This window comes from Cyprinodon tularosa, unplaced genomic scaffold, assembly GCF_016077235.1.
Source record: "Cyprinodon tularosa strain WSP-4 unplaced genomic scaffold, ASM1607723v1 ctg725, whole genome shotgun sequence".
In the NCBI taxonomy this organism is placed as follows: domain Eukaryota; kingdom Metazoa; phylum Chordata; class Actinopteri; order Cyprinodontiformes; family Cyprinodontidae; genus Cyprinodon; species Cyprinodon tularosa.
This window is the reverse complement of record NW_024039480.1, coordinates 268,342-291,436: the sequence shown is the minus strand read 5'-3', so window position 1 is coordinate 291,436 and position 23,095 is coordinate 268,342. Positions and strand designations below refer to the sequence as shown.

Below are 23,095 nucleotides of genomic sequence, written 5' to 3'. Positions count from 1 at the left end.
TGTGGTTCTGGGATTTTTACTCACCGTTCTTGTGATCATTTTGACCCCACGGGGTGAGATCTTGCGTGGAGCCCCAGATCGAGGAAGATTATCAGTGGTCTTGTATGTTTTCCATTTTCTAATAATTGATCCCACAGTTGATTTCTTCACACCAAGCTGTTTACCTATTGCAGATTCAGACTTCCCAGCCTGGTGCAGGTCTATAATTTTGATTCGGGTGTCCTTTGACAGCTCTCTAGTTTTGGCCATGGTGGAGTTTAGAGTGTGACTGTTGGTCTTTTATACTGATAACGGGTTCAAACAGGTTCCATTAATGAAGGTAACGAGTGGAGGACAGAGGAGCCTCTTACAGAAGAAGTTACAGGTCTGTGAGAGCCAGAAATCTTGCTTGTTTGTAACTGACCAAATACTTATTTTCCACCATATTTTGCAAATAAATTCTTTAAAAATCAGACAATGTGATTTTCTGGATTTTTTTTCTCATTTTGTCTCTCATAGTTGAGGTATATCTATGATGAAAATTACCGGCCTCTCTCATCTTTTTAAGTGGGAGAACTTGCACTATTGGTGGCTGACTAAATACTTTTTTGCCCCACTGTACCAGTTAACGATTAATCGATTACTAAATTTTTTGACATTTCAATAATCGATTATTCCAATGAATTGTTTCAGCCCAAGATAAAATACATGATATGGGTTAAATAGAGTAACTATACAATAAATTAATTTGGTGTCCCTTGAATCTATTATTTTGCTTTGTTTCATGATACAGAGAGAATATTTAAAAGATAAGTGTGGGTTTTACCTCTGCACAATTGTATATCTTCAAAAGAAAAACAGGATAAATACACATATAACAGACATATTTAAACTATATTTTTTTAAATAGGCACAGATTTACTTTCTGTAGTTGCTGGTAATTTCAAATGCAAACCTTTTCAAAGTGGAAAAAGTCATAATTCCTCATTCATCAGAGCCGATGACGCTTCAAACATTGATAAAAAGAATCTAGTGTGTGTAGTGCTTATACATTTTTCACAAATGTAGCAAGAAATGCTGCTTAACGCTTTAAACAAAATACACCCTGATTTTCATGTCAAGCATAAAAAACAGAGCATGAAAAATTTTGCATAGGACCAATTACATCAGACCAATAGTGTCCCTACCAAAGTTGAAATCAAACCTACGCCCTTGCTGTGAACTAAACTGCGACAAAACTGATGCCTTCATGTTTTCCACTAATTAAATTTTAAGCATGAAATCCATGAGGGGGCATGTAGGTGGTGCAGTGGTTAGCAAGGAGGCCTTGGTCCTCTATGCTGCTGACCAGGGTTCGAATCCAGCCTGCGTTCCTTTTGCCACATGTCTCTCCCCCTTCTCTCGTGCCCCCTTTCCTGTTGGCCTACTGTCAGAAAAACAAGCCACTAGTGCCATAAAAACTCTAAATATGTTATTATTATAGTTAATATTAAGCTGTTATTATTATAGTTGTTATTATTATACATTATTTGCTACTTGTAGGCATCTTGAAACGCATCATAGATGTACCAGAACTTTAAGCTTCCTAAAGGTGTCATGGTTTTGGTTCTGTACAAGTTTTGTCTCTGAGATTTCATTGGTCTTATTTCTATTCTTGTATTCTAGTTACTTTTGATTGTATTTGAGTTCTTAGATATTTATTTTTTTGCCCTGTTGTGTCAGTCTCCTTTTCCCTAGCTCCCTTCTTGCCTCCTCTGTTCACACCTGCTCCCAATCTGCTAATTAGCCTGGTCTTTGTTGTCTCTCCCATTTATTCTCCTCCTGTTCAGTCACTCTTTGCTAGTTTGTTGTTTTTTCTTTTCCCCCTTGTTGTGAGTATTCCTGGTTTTCAGTATTGTGGGATTTTTGTAGATTTATTTTATGTGGATTTTTGCTTCTGTTACATGTTTTTTTAATCAAATCTTCAAAACCACTTCAGCTTTTGTGCCTGCATTTGGGTCATGTCAAACCTCCACCCCACCGTGACAAAAGGATTACGGACCCCTTCTATTCACTCTTTCAACTTCTGTAGTTTTACTATTGAGATGATCACATCATCTGCATAGATTATGGCAAAAAAAAAAAGAAAAAAAAATAGGAACCAGCACATTTCTGCTTTATTGAATAGTTGAATGGACTTATTCCACCTCAGGGTCTTAAACCAAAGTCCTCTCATAGTCCTAAAAATCAGCTATAAGATATAGATCAATAACGAGAGAGTATTGATTTCTAGACTCTTACACCTCACCTGTAGAACAAGCTTTCATTTTTTTTATTTTTATGCTGTACTCAATGTCCGGACTCATTTAAAAAGCAACCAAATATATTGCTATTCAACATTGACAGTTTTAACCTAATACATTTATAATACTGAATAAATGTCCCATGTTGAAATTTTTCTTTACTATTTGAGTTTAACAGTGATTTAAAGATGAAGATGCTGCATGTTTATCTTTTGCTGTATTGATTAAGTGTTCTTCTGCTAGATCAGGGGGGGTCTGCAACCTTAACATGTTTTTTTATTTAGTTAATGTATCAAACAATGATCTATTTTCCTGTTTGTTCTTTTTTTGATTTATGTCCCCATCATGCATTTTTTAGAGATCTTTTTAAACATCACATTTTATTGGTTGTAACATTCACATATACCAACTTGTGCTATTTGTTTGTGTTTTTAGTTCATTTGTCTTTTTTAAACTTAATTAAAAAAATGTTTTTCCTCAACAAAATCCGACATGGCACAACATAACAGCTTCCCCCTCATCCATAAGGTCAAATTAACACACACAATACACATGAATTTAAATGGTTATTGTTGTCATGGTGAATTAAAAAAGTTTTTAATGTAACTATGTTTTTCTTTTTTGTACTTTCTCTTTGTTGTGATTTTTCATCTTAAAAACATGATATTTACTATAACAAGGAACAATCCTAGATTCATCCAGTCATCCTGAATGACTTCACTTATTGCTTTATTCTTGTCTTATTCTTTATATTTTCTTTTCCTTGGTAGGCCTACCAGTTATCTAGAGGAAGGGTGTGGCCTATGATCATCATCCTGTGTCTGATTGCTGCAATCCTATCTGCTTTCCTGGATAACGTCACTACTATGATGCTTTTCACCCCTGTCACCATAAGGTAGAGCATAGAAACAAGTAAAAAGGATCCTCCCTCATGTTTGAACTGGTTTGTTTTGAATACATGCTGGCTGCCCTGATTCTTAGGATGGTCAACTGAGCTCAATCTACAATTCAGCACAAATATCCATGTCCTAGCTTGTTATCAGCTTTGCAATAGTGTGGATATTTAGGAGTTATGCTTTCATCTTCAAATGTCCTTTTTAAATCCCTGTATTCCTGTCCCTTAGCCTATGTAATGTAATCAAGGTCTATTCTGCCTCTGTGTGATTTTGCAGGTTGTGTGAGGTGCTTAATCTAGACCCCAGACATGTCCTGATTGCAGAAGTAATCTTCACCAACATCGGAGGGGCCGCCACAGCTGTCGGAGATCCACCCAATGTGATTATAGTATCAAACCAGGGCCTGCGCAGAGAAGTAGGCACTTTCACAGCTCTCTAAGCTTAAACACACAGTGAAGCGCCCAAACAGCTCAGCTCAGTTTAATCTGACACATAAACTGAACATCCTAAGAGCACTTACATTGTGCGTTATGTGAGTGTGATGGTTAAATGGAAATTGCTTATTTATCTGTGCAGATGGTTTAGGGTTAAAGAATGACCTATCCATAAAGCAGTAAATTAGTCCTTGTCATTCTGAAGGCTGGTCAAGGCACAGGTGGGTTGAGCCAAACTAAAGCACAGTCTTCATAAAGATGAGCAGACAGATGTGCCAATCAGATTGGAAGGCAGAAAGCTAAACTGAATAAGCATTGAAGAGGAAGTGAGGTTTGCAATGTATAGTAACACATGCATGTAGTATGAAACTAAACAGATGACAAACTAAAACCCACATCAACTCAACACAGATATTCCTTTAAGACCCATACATTAAAAACAATCATGATTTAAAACCAAACCTACAGAACACAAGACTTACTTCCACCTCCTAGCATTGTTATTATTATTTATTTCCCTAGCTTTTATTGTCATTAAACTGTCATAAGTACAGAGCAATGAAATGAACTCTCTGCATTTACCCTTCCCCTCGGGATGCAGTGGGCTGCCATTGTACAGTGCTGGGGAGCAGTGTGGGGTTTATGCTCAGGGACCCAGAGTGGCAGTCTGTGGATGTGGGGCTTGAACTCAGAACCTCAGTATTCCAAGCTCTATGCCCTAACCACTAGACCACCACTCCCAATTATAGTTCTGTTGGCAGCCAATTAAAAATAACAAACTTTATAATCACAAATTCGATATGCAGTTGCAGTAAAACGTTTTTACACACTGATAGGCAGTAATGTTCTAATATTATTTTTTCCCTTTTCAAGAAGCATATTAACCATTTTGTTCCTGGTTTAAAAAATGATTAAAGCTTTAACTTCAATTAGATGATCAATAAAACTGTTATCGTTTTATGTTGAACATTGTACTTATAAGAATATCAGGCTTGAGATTTGATTGCTTTTCTTGGCAGGAATGGCTTAATATGTTTAAACTGTTGTGGAAAAAATTTCTGAAAAAAGCTTGTTTTAGTTGCTCTATTTTCTAACCTATTTCTTTTCCTATGGTGGGTTATTTTAAGATTTTCACTCAGGGATTGTGTGGCCTTGCAGGTAAAACAAACTAAGTGAAAACCTTTTTTCAGTGAATACCATAAATCAAGATATGAAATAAGAGAAATCTAAATTTTCTGACCACACTCCCATAATTGCTGTCTATTAAATAGTTTATACATGTGTTATGGATTAATATGTAAACCCATTATAACTCATTCACAAGTGTTTATTATACATCAATTACGGATGAGCATGAGACAAAACAATAATTCCTGCCAAATAACGAGTCTAAGTTATATATATATATATATATATATATATATTCAATCTACAGAAGCTTTACTTATATTAAAATTTGAGACTGACTTACTGCATTAAAAGCATAGTAAACATTTGCAAACATTGAAATAAACACTTATGAATGAGTCATAAAATGTTTACCTATAAATGAATATATTTTTATAAACTGTTTATAAGCCATCAATAAGTGAAGCCATATTGTAAGCTGGTACCAAACTACCATTTCCATCCATCCATCCATCCATCCATCCATCCATCCATCCATCCATCCATCCATCCATCCATCCATCCATCCATCCATCCATCCATCCATCCATCCATCCATCCATCCATCCATCCATCCATCCATCCATCCATCCATCCATCCATCCATCCGGTCGGGAGTGTTACAGCTTCAGTATGGAGGCCCAGACGTCCCTCTCCCCAGCCACTTGGGCCAGCTGCTCCGAGGGAATAGACGAGAAATATAGTCCCTGGCAAACAAACATATGTAAAGTTATTTATGTCCTTAATTTTAATGTTTTCAAATCCTAAAACTGGATCTTTATTTCTGTTGAGAGTAATTTGTGTCTGATTATTGTCCAGAAAGCTCTTTCTGTGCATTTGGCTGACTGTCAGTGGTGACCGTTATTCACACAGTTTTCCAACTGATGTATGAAGATGTTGTGGCAGTAGTATGTGTTTATTCCTGTGCTGCAGCCACAATAAAACACAGAAATGAAAACATTCATTCTATGAAACAAAGTGAAATTTTCTCTCATGAATGTAGAAGCTGTTTTGTGAGGTAGATATTTGGGGTAAATTTATTCATTTTCAATAAAGAAACATTAACTTTTCCACATTCTGCAACATCACAACCCCTAACTTTAATATCTAATGTGGGATTGTGGAATCCTTTGACATAAACCAGCACAAAGGATGCTATGACTGTGAACTGAGACAAAAAGTTTTCAAACCAAGGGAAACAAATACTAAAACTGTGGAATGCATTTTTAATGAACCCTCTGAATTTCGATACCCCGAAATAAAATCCAATTGTCCTAAGAAGTCACCTATTGAGTAAAGAGAGTGCATTTTAATCTCTACTTTGCGTTGCTGTATACCATGACACACGAATTACATAGTAAAAAGAAATGGAAATTTGTAGTTACAACATAAAAAATAAAGGTCAAGGTGTTTAAATTCTTTTGCTGACAAAGATGCAAGGTACCACCTTAAAATTGTTTTTTTTGACAAACTCCATCTCTGTAGCTTTGGTTACTGAGACTCGAGTGGCGCATAAGTGGAACATCTTTAGGGCTTGTCTCTGATTAAAGGAGTCAGTGTCATTTCAGATGCAGCTAGGTGCTTAAATTGAATTTAAATCAGAGGGTAATTTGTTTATTTGATGCGCTGAGTGCAAATTTTGACTGAAAGTTTTTGAAGTAACTTTGTGAGTTTAGAAAACTTTTTTTTTTTTTATGAGCCAGATCAGATTGTCACACAGAGTTAATCAGCAGTTTGTCACTGTTGGAAAATGCCACAGACCTGTTGGCTCTTTATATAACTATCACTCTTTTTATACTCAGAGGTCCATAGCACCACAGCTCTGGAAGACATGACATTTTCCCAGCTGTTTGACTTGGCATCTGTTCAGAGCATGTGACATTTTAGCCCTTGCGTGTGCGGCAGTATGAGGTTTGCTCTGGTGCGCTGCAGCTTCCAGCACGCTTTCGCATCCTGCTGTCAGCTTTTTCTTTCCCGTGTGAAAGCACGGTGGGGAGCGAGGCTGAAAAACGCTCATTCATACACGTCTGGCCTCAGATAAGCTTCTCTTGTCCCAACTGCATTCATGATCCACAGAGTACGTGGGTTTGCTGGTGCACTTTCAAGTTTGTGGGGAAACATGCAAAGACTGATGGATACATGGTCTCATTGCAAAGTCCTTGCTACATCTAAAACAAAATAAACAAAAGGCAATTTTATAAATCTTGGAGCTCCACACTACTGCAGACAACTTGAATTGAGAAAGCTCTCTGAACCGGAAGTGATACGTCTTCAAACTTGAAAAAAGAAAAGTCCAATGGTTTTGTTTTTTAAAGTTTATTTGGCTTGACCATGAACTGGATGACAGAGAATCTTCACCAGCATCTAACACAAACATTTCTAACCAAAGCTCTTCCCTTACATTTCCTTAGATTCAAGTTCTCAACAAACACAAAAGTGGCGTTTGTGACGAATGAAGCAATAAAGTGAGATAGTGAGAAAGCCTGTCATCTGAACATATGCCTCTGTATTGGATTATCATGGTTTTCATGTAAAAAGGCTGGAGGGTCGTCCAGTATTGTTTTATTTGATTTTTGCTTGCTTCCATTTTCTCTTTATCTCTACATCCTGTAGGTGTCGCTATTAACCAGTTTTATGATTGAATATTTATTGCAGCCTGAAGAAGACAGCAGGCTGTTTAGGAATAACATCATGGGGAAGTTTTGAATCAGCTTTAGGTTGCAAAACATATTTTAATATAATTGGGCATTTATCTAATCATTCATTTACACTATGAATAAGAATACTGTGTGAATGAAAACTAAAAGTGCAACACACCATCCCCACAATATCACATGACAGTGGTGTAAGAAATGCTTTGCTGATCTTCCTCTATGATTGTTAAAATAAAAATAGAAACAGATATACACTGTTAAAAAAAAATAAAGGGAATAATCACATCCTGGATCTGAATGAATTAAATACTCTCATTGAATATTTTGTTCTGTACAAAGTTGAATGGGCTGACAACAAAATCCCACAAAATCGTCAATGGGAATCAAATTGATTAACTAATAGAAGTCTGGATTTGGAATCACACACAAAATTAAACTGGAAAAACGCTATAGGCTGATTCAACTTTAACAAGTCAGAATGAGGCATAGTCAAAGTATTGGTGTGGCCTCCATGTGCCTGTATTACCTCTATACAACACCTGGTCATGCTCCTGATGAGGTGGTGGATGTGGTGCAATGTGATGTTGGTGGATGGATCTAGACATGATGATCCAGGTGTGCTCAATCAGATTCAGGTTTAGGAAACAGGCGGGCCAGTCACAGCTTCAATGCCTTCATCTTGCAGGAAGTGCTGGCACACTCCAACCTCATGAGGTCCTGAATTAGGAGGAACCCAGAGCCAACAGCACCAGCATATGGTCTCGCAAAGGGTCTGAGGATCTCATCTCGGTACCTAATGTTACCTCTGGCGAGCACATCGGGGCTGTGTGGCTATCCAAAGAAATACCACCCCACACCATTACTGATCTACTGCCAAATGCTGAAGGATGTTGCAGGCAACAGATTGCTCTCCACGGTTTCTCCAGACTCTGTTACAGCTTTCACATGTGCATTAAGAGCACATGGTGGTAGTGGTGAATTTGCCAATCCTGGTGTTCTCTGGCAAATACCAAGCATCCTGCATGGTGTTGGGCTGTGAGCACATCTGCCATCTGTGGACATTGGGCCCTCATACCCTCCACATGGAGTTCTAACTGTTTGTGCAGACACATGCAAATTTCTGGCCTGCTGGAGGACATTTAGCAGGGCTCTGGCAGTGCTTCTTCTGTTCTTCCTTGTGCTAAGGCAGAGGAAGGAGGTCCACTGCTAGGTTGTTACCCTCACACTGCCTCTGCCAAATATCCTGGTGTACTGGCCTGTCACTACGATGACTTCTTGCCAGAGCTTGCATTGATGTGGTATCCTGGATGAGCATCTTGCATGGGTTGTAGAGTCCCTCTCATGCTAACAAGAGTGTTAAAGCGCCACCAACATTAAAAGTCACCAAAACATCAGCTAGAAACATAGGTACTGAGAAGTGGTCTGTGGTTCCCATCTGCAGAACAACTCCATTATTGAGCGTGTCTTGCTAATTACCAGCAGTGTATTATATAGGGTTTGGGTCAAAATATGCTGTGGTAAAACTGCCCAGTCAAAGTCCAGAGAGAAATCTAATGAGAACTGAAGCCAACACTACCTGAGAGGCGCAGACATTCTCCATGTAGCCTTACTCAAGTCGAAATCTTTTTGCAAAAGAGAAAGGTCAGAAAATTCTGTCAGATGTGCAGAGATGATGGAGACAAAGCATTCTCTCACAAAAACTGATTGATGCTCTTTTTAGAATTAGTAAACCATTTATCATATCTCTTCCACATCACAACTAAAGCACTTTGTTTAGATCCATTAGGTGAAATCCTGTAAAAGAATCCTTAAAGCTTGTGGTTGTAATGTGCCAAAATATCGAAGTAATTTAGAGGAAGGAAAACTTTGGCAAGGCACTTTAACTATATAAAGAAAGTAATAACAAAAAAACATCTAAAAAGTGTTGTGGGATGAATGTGTATTCTTCTCAAAATGAGCAGATTCATCTGTGGTGATGAGCTAAACTTGTTTGGAAGTAATTAAATTTAAATTTAAACCTTTCATCCACTGGAGAAAACTTTATTCCAAACATTTGTTTGCAAAAACAACAATTTTATTTTACAGAAATTGATGCCAGAATTCTGTGTGTGACATCAGAACACAAATATGTAGATTTGCATATATCTTACAGTTTTTTCTTGCTTATTTTGTTGCAGGGGATTGATTTTGCCAGCTTCACAGGCTACATGTTTCTTGGAATATGCCTCGTCCTTCTCACCTCCTTCCCTTTCCTGAGGATGCTCTACTGGAACAAAAAACTATACAACAAGGAGTCCATTGAAATTGTTGGTGAGTCATTAATTTAGAATAAAAAATGTAATTAGGATATTTGGATGAAATATGAGAACATTAACAAATTAGAGTAACACCTTACATGATGCAAACCTCAAAGGAACACAAATGACATTATCTCTCCACAATGATCACAACTGTCTAACTTCAACATTTCATACAATCTGCATTCAAAGCTGTTATAACAGGAAAAAATAGGTAATTGAGGAGCATTATGCAACCGGTTTTAGCTTTTACCTAATCATATTTAGTTACTTTAACACAATTGTTTCATGTTAGCAGGGTAGGACATAAAACAAGTGTCTTAAACTAACTAAATATGATTCAGTAAATGCCAAAAGAAGTTACATTATTTTTCAGTGTATTTTTTTAACAATAGACAGCAGATAAGTTAAGTTTAAGTTGGAGATACAGTATTAAAAGAACATTTAAAATTCTTTTTAAATAAATATTTCTTAAACTTTTTGACATTTTGTGTCTTAATAGGATTTAATAAGATACATTATAAGATAGATCTTAAAGGGGTCATAGAATGATTCTATAGGGTATTTGGTGCTGGTCCTTAAAAGAGAATTCCGGTTTTTAACACTTTTAGCCCATTTTCTGTAGTGTCCAGGATGAAATCGAATGATCGACACCAAAATTTTGACAATTGGTCCTGTCTCTGCTTTTTGGCTCATTTAGAATCCACCCCTGGCTGCTTCAGAATGGCTTCCATAGTGCATGTCCGATAATGTCCTTAAAACAACCTTAAACGTTCTTTTTTTAAAATATGCTACTCACCGGGTCGTCAGCGCTGTTCAATGACTTTGCAAAAAAAGTTTCGTAAAGAAAAAACGTTCCTGTAGTGTTTTATTTAGCATTTTGTAAATCCCATTGAGTTCTGTTGGAATAGTCAATATTCCCCTGCCACCGGAAACGGAAATGGGGCCTGTTTACACAGTTGTAGTCTTTTCGCTTCACTCTGTGTACTCCGACGTCGAGAATCAAGAATCCACCTTTCGTATTCCATTTTCAGAGTTTTTTAAAGTGTTTAACAGAGACGTTAGCACCTCGACGTCGGAGTACACAGAGTGAAGCGAAAAGACTACAACTGTGTAAACAGGCCCCATTTCCGTTTCCTTTAAGGTCTCTGAATAGGGTGTGTAAGATAAGATAAGATAAGATAATCCTTTATTTGTCCCACAGTGGGGAAATTGCAGCGTTGCATCACAGTACAGTAGGAAAAAAGAAGAATACAAAGTATAAAAAATATTTAAAAATATATATATAAAAAAATTATATATATATACATTAAGTATATACAGACAGACAAGGCAACACTGGTAAAACACTGGTTGGGCTGAAAATGGCATATTTGCTGTTCTATAAGCCCTAATGCATCCTGGGTAAAAGCCCTAAAATGAAACGACAGGTTTTCTTTTATGGTATGCTCATTAATATTTAGATGAGCTGTGCGCTGATTGGTTAGTTTACAATGAGCGAAGCTGCTGAGCAAAGACGCATCATAGCAACAAGCACTCACTCACTGAAACATCAAGATTGTTGATATGATAGGGTGACCAGACGTCCTCTTTTTCCCGGACACATCCTACTTTTCATACCTAAAAAAATGTACGGGGGGGGATTTCAAAATCGTCCGGCATTTTGGTCGACTACAGTGCAGCAGAACTGCATACTGTCACCTGACCCAGTGACGGTAAACATACCATCACCGGGTCTGGTTCGGTCGTTTTTTTCCCTGGCTGGCTCCCTGCCCCTTCCGCCGGGGTTCCGGACCAGCCCTGGAGCTGACGGCTCGGTTTTGAATGCCCGGTGTGGTCCAGGCCCAGCCCACTTTGAACTGTCCAAGATTTTGAAAGCTGTCTTCGAATGCTTAGAGCAAATGTACACACACAAATATAATCAATGCCTGTGAGTCTTTGGATCCTTGGGAAGACTGAAAATTTTCCCCTTTTCCCGTGCAGCTTGAAACACTGCATTTCCTCCCGTGGTTCTGGCTCATTTTCAATAGAGAAACTGCCTGCTTTTTAATTCTTGCAGAAGTAAACCCAACTGTAGGCTAAACAGCTAAACTGGTGTCTTACACCAACCACTATTCATGTTCTTGGGCCGTGAACCAGTAAGCTGGTCTGTATGTCAATTTTGGAGCATTAAAAAAGAACAGGCCAGAACCAAATAAGGCAACATCCCCGAATTGACGTCAACTCGGAGCTTCGTTTGAATTTGCCTGTTTTATGATGGAAGTTTAGAATTGTGAGATTTGCAGAGAAAGGAGGTATTGATGGGGTTTGAACTTCTCTGTACGTCCATTTCATTCACTGAACTATACACTCACCGGCCACTTTATTAGGCACACCATGCTAGTAACGGGTTGGACCCCCTTTTGCCTTCAGAACTGCCTCAATTCTTGGTGGCATAGATTCAACAAGGTGCTGGAAGCATTCCTCAGGGAGTTTGGTCCATATTGACATGATGGCATCACACAGTTGCCGCAGATTTGTCGGCTGCGCATCCATGATGCGAATCTCCCGTTCCACCACATCCCAAAGATGCTCTATTGGATTGAGATCTGGTGACTGTGGAGGCCATTTAAGTACAGTGAACTCATTGTAATGTTCAAGAAACCAGTCTGAGATGATTCCAGCTTTATGACATGGCGCATTATCCTGCTGAAAGTAGCCATCAGAAGTTGGGTACATTGTGGTCATAAAGGGATGGACATGGTCAGCAACAATACTCAGGTAGGCTGTGGCGTTGCACCGATGCTCAATTGGTACCAAGGGGCCCAAAGAGTGCCAAGAAAATATTCCCCACACCATGACACCACCACCACCAGCCTGAACCGTTGATACAAGGCAGGATGGACCCATGCTTTCATGTTGTAGACGCCAAATTCTGACCCTACCATCCGAATGTCGCAGCAGAAATCGAGACTCATCAGACCAGGCAACGTTTTTCCAATCTTCTATTGTCCAATTTCCATGAGCTTGTACAAATTGTAGCCTCAGTTTCCTGTTCTTAGCTGAAAGGAGTGGCACCCGGTGTGGTCTTCTGCTGCTGTAGCTCATCTGCCTCAAAGTTCGACGTACTGTGCGTTCAGAATGCTCTTCTGCCCACCTTGGTTGTAACGGGTGGTTATTTGAGTCACTGTTGCCCTTCTATCAGCTGGAACCAGTCTGGCCATTCTCCTCTGACCTCTGGCATCAACAAGGCATTTCCGCCCACAGAACTGCCGCTCACTGGATGTTTTTTCTTTTTCGGACCATTCTCTGTAAACCCTAGAGATGGTTGTGCGTGAAAATCCCAGTAGATCAGCAGTTTCTGAAATACTCAGACCAGCCCTTCTGGCACCAACAATCATGCCACGTTCAATGTCACTCAAATCACCTTTCTTCCCCATACTGATGCTCGGTTTGAACTGCAGGAGATTGTCTTGACCATGTCTACATGCCTAAATGCACTGAGTTGCCGTCATGTGATTGGCTGCTTAGAAATTAAGTGTTAACGAGCAGTTGGACAGGTGTACCTAATAAAGTGGCAGGTGAGTGTAGTTATTCATCTATGACAATGTAAACTCGGTTTTGCATTCTATGACCCCTTTAATGTATCTTATATCTTAATATATATCTTATATTTTAATGCATCTTAAATGTATCTTAATAAGATTCATTTAATGTATCCTAATAGGATTTAATGTGAAACACAGATAAGTGCATATCATCTTAGTAAAAGCAAAGGGGTACGTTTTTTCTTTTCAAAAAATATTATGTTGTGCATTTCTGTTTTGTTTACCCCTCTTTGTTGCAGTTAGATTAATTGTAGGTTACTCAGGTTTTGTCCTTACTAGCTTTACATTTCTTGCCATTAATCCTGTTGTTTTGACTGGCCTACTCTAACACATCAGTTTATTTTAGAAAATACCATATAACCCATTCTTTTAAAACCGTGGATTTAGATTTAGGATCATATTCTCCTGTTGGCATGTTGAGCCTCATGCAACAACAGTTTCGTATTCTTGTTGTAATTTTTCTCACCTTTCCTCCTCTCGTGACCTTTTATAAATGCAACACGTCAGAGTCAACAAACGTTCATAACTTCAGTAAATTATCCCTTTAAACCTGATGCAGTCCACTTGTGCATAAGTGAGAGCCCGTTCCTAAGAAGTGTATATCTGCATAATTACCGCCCGGCCCCAATAATATCACATACAGTGGGACTACGAATTCCCATGCACCTGCAGCTGACTGAGAGCTGTGCGGCCGGATTAAAGGACCAGTAAAGAGCCAAGCAGTCTGAAATAAATTACAAGAGCTGTAAATGGTGTGTTTGCACTGTTACAGAAGTAATAATAATAGAATAAAAGCAATATAAAAAGAAAAATCATTTGATCCAAAGACAGTAAATGAAAACAACTGATGGAGGCAAAAGGTGCAACGTTTGATGTAAATGCTTAATATGAATTAAACATCAATCAGTGAAACATTCTACTAAATCTACTTGCAATACTGAGACACACCTGCACTGTACATCTCCAGACCACGTCTGTCATCCCTTCATCTACTCTCCATCTCTCTCACAAAAGATAAACGTATCAAAAATGTTGATGGCAAAACTCTAATTTGATTAAAGCAGAGAGACCCAAACCAAATATTTCACATTAAGTGTAATAACAAAGCCAATGAACTGTCATGGAGTGAAATGAATGCAAATCTCAACCCATTGTCTCTTTCCCTCCTATCTTAATGTAGCTGCCTCCCCTTGGAGCTTTATCTATCTTTCTATAAATTCTAAACATTACCAGAGGATGCTGCTTTCACCACCATGTTTTGTTTGTCCACCAAATATTGCTTGTTTTGCATCCGAATGGTTCAGTTTTGGTATAATCTAGGCAGAGCATATGGCGGGTGGCAGACAGTGCCTCTTTTCGCTTTCTTAAGATTAATTTTTGACGTTCTATTGGCCTTAATTTTTCTTTTTTTTTTTAAAGAAGGCAGACAGCAAACGGGATTAGAGAGAAGGGCAAAACATGGCAATTTCTATTTCCAACTGCAGTTCAAACTTCATATTTTCTCAGTCCTTTTCACAATTATAGGATTCTGTGCTGGTCTATTAAATAATAATAATAATAATAATACATTTTATTTGAAAGCGCCTTATCACAACACCCAAGGACACTGTACAGGCAGATAAAAACATTAAAAACAGGGAGCTAAAAAGTACAAGCATAAGATGCCACAGAAAACAAAACAGCAGAAAGTAAAATAAAACCAAAGGAAGAAAAGGAAGAGAACAATATTGAAGTGATGCGTAGGAACTAGATGGGATAGGACTGTCTGAACAGGAAAGTTAACAGTTAACAGTATTAAACTCAGTCTCAACAAAAATCTGATCACAGTACTTTTGCAAGCATCATGGTTTTGTGTAGGATTTTTAAATGGTTTCCTTTTGGCTGTTTTTATGGGGCCCCCTTACAACTTGCTCTCAATTTTGGCAGTTTATGCACCTGATACACTTCCTGATGCAACCTGGAATCAATTTAGAGTCCCATGCTTTACAGTCAAAGCCATTAACCATTAAACCACTTCATCTAAATATCCACATAAAGAAAAATCCAACCACAGCATCAAGAAATGTCCTTAAACACAATTTTTATCTTTCCTCAGCTCACCTCCCTCAGTAGAGCCTGGAAACACAAACCAGAGTCCAAATCACCACATGGCTGGAGTCAGGAAAGCCTTTAACTCTGATGTTCAGCTGTTCACTCTGGCTGGTTGGCAGTCGTAAAAGAGTCCCTATTCCAAACTGAGCCTGAGATCAGCACATAACTTTCTTCTCTTACTGGGCTGTTGTCTTAACAACTTCTCTAATAAGCTACACTATAGTTGTTTTATGTATCCTTTTAATTATCCAGTAGAAAGGCGCCTTTGTCGATCCCTGAAGACTTTGTGTCCAGAGTCACAAGAAGCTCATTTAAAAGGAATTAGGAGCAGAGTATATATTTGGTTTGCTACCATCTAAGAATCTATATTTTCTTTTGTGGTAACCCTTCTTCGCTCAGGGCCCTGTGGACCTACAGAATGCAGACCCTTATAGAACAGACATTTTTGGGAGATTTTTCTTTAACAATTCTTCCCTGTTTTGAGAGAATCCCACCAGGGGATCATTATAACAAAGACCACCGTGCTTCCCTGTGGTCACCTCAGCGCTCTCATTAAAGTGGAAAGCAGACTGACTGTGGGGAGCTTTGCTGCCACACTAAGCGCCAAACAGGCTGAAGGAAGCTGTTGCCAATCATGAGGGGAGCGCTCCATGCAGGCTCAACGGCCCACATTTAAATCCCACCCTATGGACTTTCCCACTCTCCCTCCAGCCTGACGTACAGCATGTGGGTAAATCAGCTCCTGCCCCCTGCCACTCCTGATAATTGTGCAGATTTGCTTACAGGAATGTTTGATACTCCTCCACTTAGTTCCTGGTTACGTCACCTAGCAACCTTCTAAAAAAGGATAGCTCCTACTGATATTCACTTAGGAGTCCAACACCCTAGGGCTCTATCTCCGTTTCAGCATGGCCTGTCCCTGGGCTGGTCAATATGCCCATCGTCTGGCTGCATTAGTTTCTCTATTGGGGGCCGTGTAGAATATTGAAGGCAAACAAACCCAATGTCTTCTTATTCGGTTTTAGCTTTTGGGCGTATCACCTTATAAATGTACTGCAATATGTCACTAATAGTCATGGATTTGGCACTTCTCTATGGAGGGCAAAAAAGAACAAGATATTACAAAGATAAAATGTTCACATGTGTAATCTGTATTCACTAAATCATTTTGAAAGGATTTAATTTAAATAAATATTAAATTAAAAAAGGAATGTATTTATAATGAATTTAATATATCAGTATAAATCAAAAAATATTTTTATATTTTTCTGCTCAATAATCCACAGTCATCATGTGTAAAATCATATCTCACTGATTCAATTTTAGTTTTTACAGCACTAGTGGCTGTCTTTTGACAGGAGAGGGGCTAAGACATACAGCAAAGGACCACAGGTCAGATTCGAACCCAGGTCGGCCGCATCAAGGACTAAGGACTCCAGACATGGGTCGTTTGCACTAACCACTGCGCCCCGATTCAAGATTTTTTTATTTTATGGTTTGCTCCATGTGCAGCTTTGACATAATCTAAACAAATTCTACGATGGTTCCATCATCTGATTGGTCAATCTGATAAAAGATTGGTCAGCCTTCTGTGAACTTGAAAGATTAAGTAAATTGAAAAAGTTTTTTTTTTTTTTTTATTAAAATACCTTTTATCCTTCTTCAAAGAAGTACTTAAATAGACCAAACGAACAAAAGTTCATTTCCCTTTTAAATCAAACCCTCAATTAAAGTGCTCCCTGCATATCTCTACTGTACTACCAAGAGGCTGCTGCAACATTCAACATTTTTTATTACAAAAACAACACAACGAGCCTTTGGTAAAGACGAAAATAAAGGATAACCTATCAACCCCTTGATAGATGAGACACAGAAGTATCAGCATCAATCAGTACTTCCATCTTCCACCTGCATTTTAATGCATGGTTTCTTTAGCTGATGCTTTAAGTTACATAAGCTTTCATACTATATTTTTCTCAGCTTGTTATCTCTCTTGGAATCGAATATGTTTTTGCTTTTCTTTACTTTGGCTCTTGGACTTTTCTTAATTATTTTCACACTTTGCTGGGAGGTGCTAATTAGCTTAGCAACTGTGTACCCCGCAGTATTGTCTCTACTTTGGTATTATAAATACACACAAAGGGCTTTATTTGCTAACAAACTGAGCAAAAACAATTAATATAAAAGGAAAATAACTAATAATATAACAGGAAGAAATTGTAATGGAGTGAGTTACTGGTGTATAAGTATTGGAAATGTTATGCAACAGGACTAGGCACCCTTAATAAATGTCTTTAGGGGTAATTGTTATCTATTTAAGTTTCTTACATTTTACCTTGTTATTTATTTTTGCTCTGTTATTTGGTCTTTGATGAATTGTTAATTGATTTATGGCACTTTGGAGTCCACATATGAGGTGGTGTTATTATTATTGTTTTGTTTTGGTGGGTTTAAAATCCCCTAAAAAATTTTTTTTTTTTGTCTTTTTAAATCCAGAACTGAAGCATGAGATCCTGGTTTGGAGGCAAACTGCTCAGCGTATTAACCCGGCGAGCCGAGAGGAGACAGCTGTAAAATGCCTTCTGATGCAAAAAGTGCTCAACTTAGAGAGTCTGCTCCGCAAGATGATGAAAACCTTCCAAAGGTTACAGGAAAAGCCCACACTGCTCCTCTCTGTCACTCTTAAGATTGCTTTTATCACTTACCACAGATTTCTTTTCCACTTACATTTCTAAAAGCAATACAAGTTTACTGTAAAGCTTTATGCATCTATAAAATACACATGGTGGTAAAACATATACTACACCGTATGTATAGGCAGTAGAGTGTTTAGTTATTCAATTATAAAATGTTTTTTTTTTTAGATGAATAAAAAATGTCATTTAACTGTTGTGTTTTGACAGACAAATTTCTCAGGAGGATAAAAACTGGGAACAAAACATTCAGGAGCTGCAGAAGAAGGTAACTTTGGATTTCTCCCCTCAGAAATATTTCTGTCTCCCAGAAGCAGCCTTGCGGTGATGCTATCTGAGTAATGAGTCTTTCAAAGTTCAAAGAGACAAATACCTTCAGACATGTGATAAAAATCAGCTTTTTAGTTTTTTTGTGTGTTTTTTTTTATTCCACAGCACAGAATAACAGACAAGGTTCTGTTGGTGAAGTGTGCCTCGGTCCTCTGTGTGGTGATCTTCATGTTTTTTCTCAACTCCTTTGTTCCCAGCATTCATCTGGAACTCGGTAAGTGCTATGCATTCTCATGTGCTTTTGCATATACTGGCAACTTCTTAAACATCAATTTTGGTGATAATTTCTGAAAGAATCCGTCTTCATTAAATAAAATAAAAAACATTTGTGAAGCAAAACTACTAAGCTACTAAGTGTTTATTAAAGGAAAACGTAGAAATAAACTGTGGGACTGCCTCCATCTGCAGGCAGCCTTATCTATATAAAAATAGGCAGGTTAAAAGGAGGCCTTAAAAGAAGTAAAATATACTGCGGATATAAATATCTATGAAAATATAGATATCTGCTGTGCAAACCATGTGGAGTCTTTGATAAAGTAACATACGGTGAGATAGAAAACAGCAGCTTTAACGTACTTGTCTAAAACTGTATTTCGTCATATTTAAGTGTTTGTCAAGAATGACTGACACTGTATCTATATTCCACAGTCTATTCTCTTTTTTTCAAACTGTGTCAATAAAATATATACACTCACCGGCCACTTTATTAGGTACCCCATGCTAGTAACGGGTTGGACCCCCTTTTGCCTTCAGAACTGCCTCAATTCTTGGTGGCATAGATTCAACAAGGTGCTGGAAGCATTCCTCAGGGAGTTTGGTCCATATTGACATGATGGCATCACACAGTTGCCGCAGATTTGTCGGCTGCACATCCATGATGCGAATCTCCCGTTCCACCATATCCCAAAGATGCTCTATTGGATTGAGGTCTGGTGACTGTGGAGGCCATTTGAGTACAGTGAACTCATTGTCATGTTCAAGAAACCAGTCTGAGATGATTCCAGCTTTATGACATGGCGCATTATCCTGCTGAAAGTAGCCATCAGAAGTTGGGTACATTGTGGTCATAAAGGGATGGACATGGTCAGCAACAATACTCAGGTAGGCTGTCGCGTTGCAACGATGCTCAATTGGTACCAAGGGGCCCAAAGAGTGCCAAGAAAATATTCCCCACACCATGACACCACCACCACCAGCCTGAACCGTTGATACAAGGCAGGATGGATCCATGCTTTCATGTTGTAGACGCCAAATTCTGACCCTACCATCCGAATGTTGCAGCAGAAATCGAGACTCATCAGACCAGGCAACGTTTTTCCAATCTTCTATTGTCCAATTTAGATGAGCTTGTGCAAATTGTAGCCTCAGTTTCCTGTTCTTAGCTGAAAGGAGTGGCACCCGGTGTGGTCTTCTGCTGCTGTAGCCCATCTGCCTCAAAGTTCGACGTACTGTGCGTTCAGAGATGCTCTTCTGCCCACCTTGGTTGTAACGGGTGGTTATTTGAGTCACTGTTGCCCTTCTATCAGCTCCAACCAGTCTGGCCATTCTCCTCTGACCTCTGGCATCAACAAGGCATTTCCGCCCACATAACTGCCGCTCACTGGATGTTTTTTCTTTTTCGGACCATTCTCTGTAAACCCTAGAGATGATTGTGCGTGAAAATCCCAGTAGATCAGCAGTTTCTGAAATACTCAGACCAGCCCTTCTGGCACCAACAATCATGCCACGTTCAAAGTCACTCAAATCACCTTTCTTCCCCATACTGATGCTCGGTTTGAACTGCAGGAGATTGTCTTGACCATGTCTAAATGCCTAAATGCACTGAGTTGCCGCCATGTGATTGGCTGCTTAGAAATTAAGTGTTATAGAGCAGTTGGACAGTTATACCTAATAAAGTGGCCGGTAAGTGTATATATATATTTTAATCTGAAAAACTCACACAGAGAGAAGACAATTAGAAGAAATTTATTGATACAATTACTTTGTCTTTGGCGCTCAGAACTCTGCAGGAAACAGTGCTGAATTTTGATTGATATGCATGAACAGGAGTAAATAACAGGGCTGTTTCCCCCCCAGACCTGAAACTGGTGGTGGAGTGGAGATAGATGAAGTTGGTCAGTCTGTAGACTGCTGGTTAGTGAGACTGTCTGCTGAGCTTTTTGGGGACATCCAGTGGACTGCATGAGCTGATAGTAGAGCTTCACTCAGGGACCTGGAAGATGGAAGTCCAGCTTGGATAACACAGGTTGAGAGAACCTGTCAATGATGAGCAAGCATGAAGTGACAGTAGAGAGGAAAAATTCTCCGTTGGGAAGAAACCTCTGGCAGAACCAGGCTCAACATGGTGGTCTTCTGCTGGACCGGTTGAGATGAGACACGGAATGCAGTAAGAGTCTGGGAGGAATGACACTCTGAGATTTTAGCTACAATGTTGGAGGAGGGACTGGAGGTGAGTTGAAACGGGGTCATCTGAATGAAGTCACACAGCGCAACCACAACCTGCACAGTAGGTAGCAGAGGAGTTGCGGACCGGAGGCCCTTTTAAGATGAACTTTGGATGCTGGTTTGCTTTCGTGGAGGCGTGGTTTAAAGCTGATTGGCTGTGTCGTAGGCGGATGAAGGCGAGTAATCAGTGTCATGATGGGTACTAGAGAGTTAAGCCCAAAATGCAGAACACACACACGGGAAACTGGGTAAAAGTCCAAAAGAGTTTATTGAAGCACAAACATGAATAAGATACGGGAACTGATTCAGGCAGGGGAGCAGGTTCACTGGAGAACTGTACAGAGACGGGAGATGTAGGTTAGCAGAGTTCATGAAAAGCTAAGCATCTAGCTTCATGCTTAGCATGGCTGGCCGTGATCTGAGTTTCCAGCTCACTGCAGAGAACAACAGGGAGTAAACACGAAGGATACTTCAGGCTGAGCTTCCAGCTCTTAGCAGGGAACAACAGGGGAGCTCACTGCAGAGAACAATAGGGAATAAACACGAAGGATTCTTCAGGCTGAGCTTCCAGCTCTTAGCAGGGAACAACAGGGGAGCATCCACATAGGATTCTTCAGGCCGATTCCACATAGGAACCTCTAGGGAAACTCCACATAGAAGTCATCAGGTTACATCCACGTAGGAATCTTTGGGTTGGCTCACCAGGGCAGATTAGCAGGTTTAGCTCACCAAGAGCTTCAGGCTAGAGACAGGTGTCCTGTGATGCAGCTCTCCCAGAGCTTAAGACCAGAGACAGGGTCCCGAGGGGCAGCTCTTCCTGAGCTTCAGACCAGAGACAGGATTCCTGTGAGGCACAGACAAAGGAGGGATTAGAATCTGAATCTCACACTAGAGACAACCAAGGTTCAATCTATAACAGAGGCTCTGGAAGCTAACCAACTAAGATCAACACTGCGGCGTGGAAGCAAGGTCTGGCAGGAGCTTATAAAGGAGAGGTCTCCTGATGAAAGGATTAGCAACAGGTGTGCAGGAAGATTCCAGCCCTAGGAGACCCACGGCGCACTCTGCTGGAGACAGAGTAATCTCCAGATCCCAGCAGTAACTCCAGCCCTAAGGGAAAATAAACACAGAACAGAAGAGGATCCTCGGCGCCCACTGGTGGGCAAGCCTGAGGATCCCAACAATCAGTTTATTCAGTTAAACTTCTGCCCAGGCTCCATGTATTGTACAGTCTATTTCAATTTTGAACAATGTATTGCTGATCTGCTAATTAAAATAAATCTATATTAAGATATATTTAGAATATAATACTGAACACTTCAGCAGGAATCATATCCTTTTAAATAGAGGTCTTCATTGTGAGTGTTGGGAGCTTTATTGTGGTTGCAGAAGTGCTGCGTGGGGTAGGGGTACTAATAACAAAAGATTGCACCTTCTGATTACTGTGGACCTATTGATGATTTATTTTGTTTCACAGTTTCAGGTGAAAATTGAAATAAAAAACTCTGGTTCCCTCCGGTCCAATGCTGCCTTCATGTTGTAGGGTAAAGAGGATCTTTTCAACTTGTAAAGGGGAAATTACCAGTGCGTAAGACAAACATGGTGGATCCACAAATTATCCTGACCTGATCATTGGCATACAGTATAGATCAAACAAGAAAATCGGGGAAATGGTTCGCACAGTGCATTACTGGCTGCTATCCTCAACTGACTGCTAGAGAGTATCTGACAAAATCATTTTTTTTGGGGTCATTTTGTCATTTTAAAATGCCAAAAGTTAAAATGCCGATATTTAAAAAAAATTATTCTTTGTGAATTGTGTAGGCTACAAACATAACAGGAGGGAACATCTAACAACACAGTGCTGAACATACAGAATTGTTTTGCAGAATTCGTTAAAAGGTCAAAGTTTGCCTCATCTAGACAACCTGATATCCTAAAAGTTTTCCAGCTTTCCAGTGGAAATTCCAAATTTCGTATGCAATTTTGATTTTGGTGTTTGGTGTTTACTATATTTAAGATACCACATGAAAGCAACATTAAAGGAATAGTACACCCAAAACATGATTAGCCTTCATTTTCTACTCACCCCCATGCTGAACAACACTCTGGAGTACTTTTTTGATATCTCAAATGCATCTGGAGATCTGGGAGGCTTCTTGCTGTCTGCTGACATTCAAATAATGGAGGTCTATGGTGACCGAGACAGAAAGGTCCATAAAAGTCCACAAAAAACGTGT

General features: G+C 39.3%; 1 protein-coding gene across 1 annotated transcript in view; it reads left to right on the top strand.

The window, feature by feature from the left end:
• oca2 (oculocutaneous albinism II) overlaps positions 1–23,095 on the top strand; it is a 70,000-nt gene that overhangs the window by 19,661 nt on the left and 27,244 nt on the right. Inside the window, exons 11-16 of the mRNA XM_038269236.1 lie at positions 3,032–3,156; positions 3,434–3,572; positions 9,590–9,722; positions 17,884–18,031; positions 18,291–18,348; positions 18,516–18,624. Coding sequence (XP_038125164.1) covers positions 3,032–3,156; positions 3,434–3,572; positions 9,590–9,722; positions 17,884–18,031; positions 18,291–18,348; positions 18,516–18,624 — 712 coding nt within the window. The remainder of the gene's footprint in view (positions 1–3,031; positions 3,157–3,433; positions 3,573–9,589; positions 9,723–17,883; positions 18,032–18,290; positions 18,349–18,515; positions 18,625–23,095) is intronic.